The 7355-nt window shown below is 40.4% G+C and overlaps 1 protein-coding gene across 1 annotated transcript in view; it reads left to right on the plus strand.

Moving 5' to 3' along the window:
• Positions 1-6651, plus strand: part of Barx2 (BARX homeobox 2) — a 68523-nt gene extending 61872 nt beyond the window's left edge. The window contains exon 4 of the mRNA XM_026392410.2: positions 5649-6651. Coding sequence (XP_026248195.1) covers positions 5649-5915 — 267 coding nt within the window. The 3' untranslated portion in view covers positions 5916-6651. The remainder of the gene's footprint in view (positions 1-5648) is intronic.
• The last annotated feature ends 704 nt before the right edge of the window (positions 6652-7355 follow it).

Below are 7355 nucleotides of genomic sequence, written 5' to 3' on the forward strand. Positions count from 1 at the left end.
TGCCTGTCCCAGACCCAAACACCTCCAGAAGGAGGCAGGAGGTCCCATCTTGACATGCTCAGCAGCAGAACATTTGAATGCCTAGTTTTAGAGTTCGAAGGAGAGCTGTCAGCAGGCATCGTTAATAAAAGTAGGTGGTGTGTTGGGTGTTGCTCCCAGAGGCAGAGGGAAGCGTGTGGCCTCTCGTGTTAGGAGTTGTCTAGCCTCTCTGAACTAAGGGGACAAATCGCCTAGAGGAATAACTGGGGAGGAGGGCTCTTGAGAGGAGGGCCACAGGGTGCATGCATGTGTGCAGCTCCTGGTGCAGGGCGGTTTTGAGATAATTGCATGTCTCAGGTGTGCTGGAAGACAGGGGGCCAGAGGTCGATGTGGAAAGCAGCCAGGAGGGTAGTTATCTCCTAATTATTGCTTGCACTGGAATGTTTTATTCCATTTAGAAAATGGTCTGATTGTTTTGATTTTTTTTTCCTGTGCTGTAGGAAAATAGCCAGGTGGGGTCGATCCAAGCTGTGTGGGTGGTGTTCTCTAATTGCTGGGCTGGACTTTCTTTTGCCAATTAGGTGGCTTCCTTAGACCTGCCCTTCTCTAACTTGATTACTCCATGGGGCAACTTACTTTTGTATAACCTCTTTCATACCCAGTGGAGCTGCTTTCAACATGTAAATTCCACCTTGGCACATTTAGGTGCTTTCAAAAGCCTGGGCTCATGCTGAAATCAAAATCAGATACTGACTTACCTGAAAAGGAATATGGGGACCTCTTCTCCCCAGAGGTGGTTTCTGTCAGCATCTATGCCTTGTGAAAGGTCCCTTCACAACTCTGTGTTAGCTTTTTGGGTGGATTCAAATAGATGGAGAAGATTCACAGCTAATAGGCGATGTTTATTGAGAACCTTTGGCTGTCCTCACAGCCACACACACAAATTAACTCAAAGTGAGTCAGAGATCTATTATAAGAGCTGAAACTATACAGATACTAGAAAAAGACATAAGAGTAAATATTTGTGAACTGGCATTAGACAAAACCTTCTTAGATATGACACCAAAAGCACAAGTAACAAAAGAAATATTAAATTGGATTTCACCAAGATTAAAAACCTTTGCGATGTGAGGGATATTATCAAAAAAGTGAAAAGACGACCCACCAAATGGGAGCAAATATTTGCACATCTTATATCTGATAAAGGACATGTGTCCAGAAAATTTGAAGAACACTTACAACCCAATAATAAAATGACATCCAAATTTAGAAGGAATAGTAAAGGATTTGAATAGACCTTTCTTCAAAGAAGATATACAACCTACTGGTAAGTGCATGAAAAGATGCTGTACTTCATTAGTCATCAGGGAAGAAAGTGCAGATCAAAACCACAATGAGATGCCACTTTGTACCCACTGGGATGGCTATAAATCAAGAAGGCATAATAGCAAGTGTTGATGAGGATGTGGAGAATTGGAATCCTCATATGTTGTTAGTTGGAATGTAAAATGGTGCAGCTGCTTTGGAAAAATAGTCCTAAAAATGTTAATCATAGATTTGCCATGTGATTCAACAATTCCGTTTCTGGAAATATACCCCAAAGAAGTGAATGCATGGACTTAAACAGATATTTGCACACCCATGTTTATAGCAACATTGTTTACACTAGGCATAGATGCTGACAGAAACCACCTCTGGGGAGAAGAGGTCCCCATATTCCTTTTCAAGTAAGTCAGTATCTGATTTTGATTTCAGCATGAGCCCAGGCTTTTTAAAGCACCTAAATGTGCCAAGGTAGAATTTATATGTTGAAAGCAGCTCCGCTGGGTGTGAAAGACTATAGCACAAGAATTAAAATCAAGAATCAATAAATGGGATGGATTCAAACTAAAAACCTTCTTCTCAGCAAAAGAAACAATCAGTGAGGTGAATAGAGAGCCTACATTTTGGGAGCAAATTTTTCCCACTCGCACATCAGATAAAGCACTAATCTCTAGGGTATATAAAGAGCTCAAAAAGCTAAACACCAAAAAAAAAAAAAAAAAGAATAACCCATTCAATAAATGGGCCAAGGAACTGAACAGATGCTTCTCGGATGAAGATATACAATCAACCAACAAATATATGAAAAATGTTCAACATCTCTAGCAATTAGAGAAATGCAAATCAAAACTACTCTTAAGATTTCATCTCACTCCAGTCAGAATGACAGCTATTAAGAATACACACAACAATAAGTGATGGTGAGGATGTGGGGGAAAAGGTACACTCAATACTGCTGGTGGGACTGCAAATTGGTGCAGCCAATATGGAAAGCAGTATGGAGAATTCTTGGAAAACTGGGAATGGAACCACCATTTGACCCAGCTATCCCATCCTTTGGTCTATACCCAAAGGACTCAAAAACAGCATTCTATAGGGACACAGCCACATCAATGTTTGTAACAGCACAATTCATAATAGCTAAATTGTGGAACCAACCTAGATGCCCTTCAGTAGATGAATGGATAAAGAAAATATGGTATATATACACAATGGAATATTACTTAGCAATAAAAGAGAATAAAATCATGGCATTTGCCAATCCCCCCAAATCAAATGTCGAATGTTTTCTCTGATATAAGGTAACTGACTCATAGTGGGGTTGGAAGGGGAAGCATGAGAGGAATAGACAAACTTTAGATAGGGCAGAGGGGTGGGAAGGGAAGCGGATATGGGGGGAGGAAAGATGATGGAATGAGATGGACATCATTACCCTAAGTACATGTATGAGGACACGAATGGTGTGAATATACTTTGTATACAACCAGAGATATGAAAAATTGTGCTCTATATGTGTAACATGAATTGTAATGCATTCTGCTGTCATATATAACAAATCAGAATAAAAATTAAATAAAATAATAATAATAATTAAAAAGTGAAAGCATGGACTTAAACAGATACTTGCACACCCATGTTTATAGCAGCTTTGTTTACACTAGCCAAAAGGTAGAAGTAACCCAAATGTCCATCAATTGATGAGTGAATAAACAAAATGTGGTATATACCTAAAATGAGGTATTATTTTCCTGCATATGCTGCAACATGGATCAACCTTGAGAACATGATGCCAAGTGAAGGAAGCCAATTACAGAAGTCTTTGTATTACAATTCCATTTGTGTGAAATGTTCAGAACAGCCCTCTCTATAAAGAAAAAAGGCAGATTGGTGGTTGCCTAGGGCTGAGGGCAAGGAATTTGGGAGACATCAGGATGCATACACTGACTGTTGCCCAATTCTGACTATCTTAAAAGTCATTGACTTGTACACTTTAAAAAGACGAAATATATGACATGTGAATTATATCACAAAAAGAGCTTATGGTTTGACGAATTACTATATCATTGTTAAAAGTTTAGCACCTGAAGGTCTTCTGCTGCTCTTGAAAGAAAGAGACATAGTTAATAATAATTTAGTGACTGCCTAGAAAGTTCTTGGAAGTTAAGTGTTCACAAGAAAGATACAGGATTGGCATTCAAGGAGCTTTTATGCAAATGGAGAAGATAACATTAAGTGGGGCATGTGCTATAATTTGAATCTGGAATGTCCCTGAAAGACTTGCTGATCAGCTTGGTTTGGTTGGGAAGTGGTGAAACTTTTAGGAGGTGGAGCTTAATGGAAGGAAGTCAGATCATCAGGGCATGTTCTTGAAGGGGACATTGGGTCCCCAGATCCTTCCTGTTTCTCCCTCTTTGCTTCTGACCACCACAAGGTGAATGACTTCCTTCACCACACATTCCTGCCATGATGTACTGTGCTACCACAGGCCCAAAAGCAATGAGCCAAATGACCATGGACTGAAACCTCCAAAACTATGGGCCAAAATAACCTTTCCTCTTTATAAGTTGGTTTATCTCAGGTATTTTATCACAGGTGTTATGACTAACACTATACATAAGTAGCAAAAATATCTCTCATCCCTAATTTTCTCTTGAATCCAAGTCCTCCCAAAGCCCCTTTTTGTAGCTGCCCAGAACTATTCCAAGCTGAAATTTGGAGCCAGCAGAGGAGGGAATGTTACATTTCAAAGTAAATTATAAATATTTTTAAAATTATCCTTGCCTACCTCATAGGATTCCTAGGAAGGTCACAATTTTGATAAAAAGTGTGAAAGTCCTTTGATGGCATCAAAGCTCATTTAGAGTGTGCTTTTGCATGTTTTATATCCTTTTTCAATTCCGTGGAAATGTTTATTGAGAAAAGTTGGTTTATTTTGTAACAGTCTTTGAATGCCTGCTATGAGCAGGGACTTAGTGGTGAGGGGCAGGCAAGTAAACACAACAGTGACAGCATCTCATGAAAAGCACTCCTAGTGTACATGGTGGAGAGAGGTTGACTTATTTAGGGGAACAGGGCAGGATTCCAGAAGAAGTCAGCCAGGAAGAGGCATGCTCTGCTCAGAGGAAATCTACCATCCAATTACAGTTCTGGGTCTCTCATATCCAGTTTGTGTTGGTCACTCTCATCTTTCCTCTGTGAGATAAGGCATTGTTGTTTCCATTTTATGTATTTGGAAAACTGAAGCTCAGAGACTTTAAAGGGCTTTTCCAAAGGCAAAGCTGATAAGTGGCAGAGTTAGAATTTCACCTAGTTTTCCCACCTTCAAAGCTATAAGACTTTCTGCTATGTCCTACTACTTCTCTGAACAATACAAGACTCTGTTTTATAACATCTTTCTTTTCATGATAACAAAAATACTCATACATGATCCTTGTTGAAAATTTAGAAGACACAGAAATAACACAAAGAAAAAAGATAAAAATTATGCATGACTTCAGCACCGCAAACTAGGTGGTATATGGTTGTCTTGTCTCCAAACTGAACTAGGCTTATCTGATGACCTGTTGTTCACAAAAACACATTCTTAGTATTTCCCGTGTCATTAAATACTCTCCTGTGTAATATTTGTAATGGTTACCAAGTATTCTTTCTTCAGGATATATTACATTACCTACTCAATTATGTGGCTGAATGAGTACACACCCCAACTTTTGCTGTTATAAGCCATATTATGATGAATATTTGTGTGGATCAACCTTTGTTTTAGTCTTAGATGATTTTTTAGAATTTATCCTAAGGAATATTTGGGTCAAAAAAGGGATGCACATTTAAAGGCTTTGATTTGAATTCTTACATTGTCTTGAAAAGGTTGTACTGTTTACACTTATATTTTCCTGCTTGCCACAAATAATATTATCCTTCTGATTTGTTAGTGTGATAGTTACCATATTGACATTTAATTTTTCATTTTTTTCCCTTACTGAGGTTGATTTTAATGAGTTTATAATCATATTATAAATGCTAAAATATATGATATTGACTAAAAATGCATCAAGCTTGAATGAAGCACTTTTTGCAGGCCAGAAGAGAGAGGTTTAGAATACATTTTGCCACACCCTGTAACTTTGCTGCTGGGAAGGGAGAACTTAGAGTTTCTGTCTCTCCCTTTTTTTTTTGCATTGAACCCAGGGTCTCTCATGTGATTGGCATGTGCTGTACCACTGAGCCACCCACATTGCCAGCCCTAAGAGAGGGTTTAGATGCTGTGTAAAGTCATCCTAGAGAGCAGAAGAGTGGAGGGAAGGAGTTATTTCTTAGACTCAGTCACTTGTTTTCCTCTCCCATAGGTTCTGAAAGGTGGACAGGAAGCTCCCACAAAGCCAAAAGGTCGTCCCAAGAAGAACTCTATCCCTACGTCAGAAGAGATTGAAGCTGAAGAGAAACTGAACAATCAGGCCCAGAGTCAGGAGCAGCTGGACCCCTCTCAGGGACAGGAGGAGCCCTGGGAAGCACAGGAACCAAAAGCACACGATGTCCCCTTGGAGGTGGCAGAGCCACCAGGCCAGCCCCAGGAGTCACCAGTAGCCTCTTCTGAACCCCCACCATTAAGCTAAAATAAAACTCTTTTGGGGGAAGGGGGAGACTGGGATGAAGGGAAGAGAGAGAAGGCAGGGAGACTAGGAGAAGAAAAACTTCTAACCAAAGGGGGGAGAAGAGAGCCACCTCTCCCCCCCCCTCCCACAGTTCTCAGTGCTGTCTCCATCACAAGCATCTGAGAAGACTTGCTTGTCTTAGTCCTTTCTCTTCATGGAAGGCTGTGTAGCCACGGATGCCCTTGATTAAGGGAGACAGTGCTTTGGAGCTGCCTGTCCTAGCTAGGGTGACGGCAATGGGGCTGGGTACCAGAAGCCTGTTTTTGTCACAAGCGCCATGCCAGTGTGCAGAGGAAGGTGGCCCCTGCCTCCTCCTTGCCACCCCCGGGCAGCCAGTCATCAAAGCAAAGAGAGATGGAGGCACTTGGGCAGCCTGCCCAGGATCCTTGCTGACTCAGCACTTATTTCTGTAGTTTTAAAAGAGAATTTAATGTTTTTTTTTCTTGTTTGTTTTGTTTTGTTTTTTTTTGCGGGGGTGGGGTGGGGTGATGAGCACAGGCAACAATGACAAAAAAAAAAGTTCAGAGTAAGAGAGTTGTGAGTTATTAGAAATGTTCTGAATCCCGTTTGTTTATTTGGAGACACGTGTGCCTTGGTACCCATTATAAAATGGTCAGGTGACCCAAAAACTGATAAGCCTTGTTTTTCTTGCTTCCATAAGTTGCCAACCCTGAAGCTGCAAATGCAGATATGTTAAGATAACTTTTATTTTTTAACTAAAAATAAATCTTTCAAAAGGATCCAGTGTTTTGTTTCTTCTGGGAAGTGTATGTGACCCTATCTGAATGTGTCCAGTGGAAGGAGAGACCAGAGACAGCACTGACTCTCAGAGCTTTCTTTCCCCATCTATGAAATGAGACTAGCCCAGGCCACTGGCCCAGGTGCAGGAACATGGAAACAGTGCCAAACCCTGGAGCGAGGAAGGAGCAGAGTGCTGTGCTCTCCCCACCAGAGCATCTCCGCGGTCAGCCACTTGACATTTTTGGTTTCCAACTCTAACAATTTTTACTTTCCTAAAGAGGTAATAAATTTACATCCTTCAAAAGTCAAAACAGCATAAAAACATGTCACACTTTTGTCCTATCCCCTGTAGGTAATCACTTTTATTGGATTCTTATTTGTCCTTCCATTTATTCTTTATTTTATTTTATTTTATTATTATTATTTTTTTATTTATTTGTTGTTGGTCGTTCAAAACATTACATAGTTCTTTTTTTTTTAGAGAAAGTGAGAGAGAGAGAGAGAGAGAGGGAGAGAGAGAGAGAGAGAGAGAGAGAGAGAGAGAGAGAATTTTTAATATTTATTTTTTAGTTCTCGGCGGATACAACATCCTTGTTGGTATGTGGTGCTGAGGATCGAACCTGGGTCGCACGCATGCAAGGCGAGCGCGCTACCGCTTGA

This window comes from Urocitellus parryii, chromosome 4 (assembly GCF_045843805.1).
Source record: "Urocitellus parryii isolate mUroPar1 chromosome 4, mUroPar1.hap1, whole genome shotgun sequence".
Classification (NCBI taxonomy): Eukaryota; Metazoa; Chordata; class Mammalia; order Rodentia; family Sciuridae; genus Urocitellus; species Urocitellus parryii.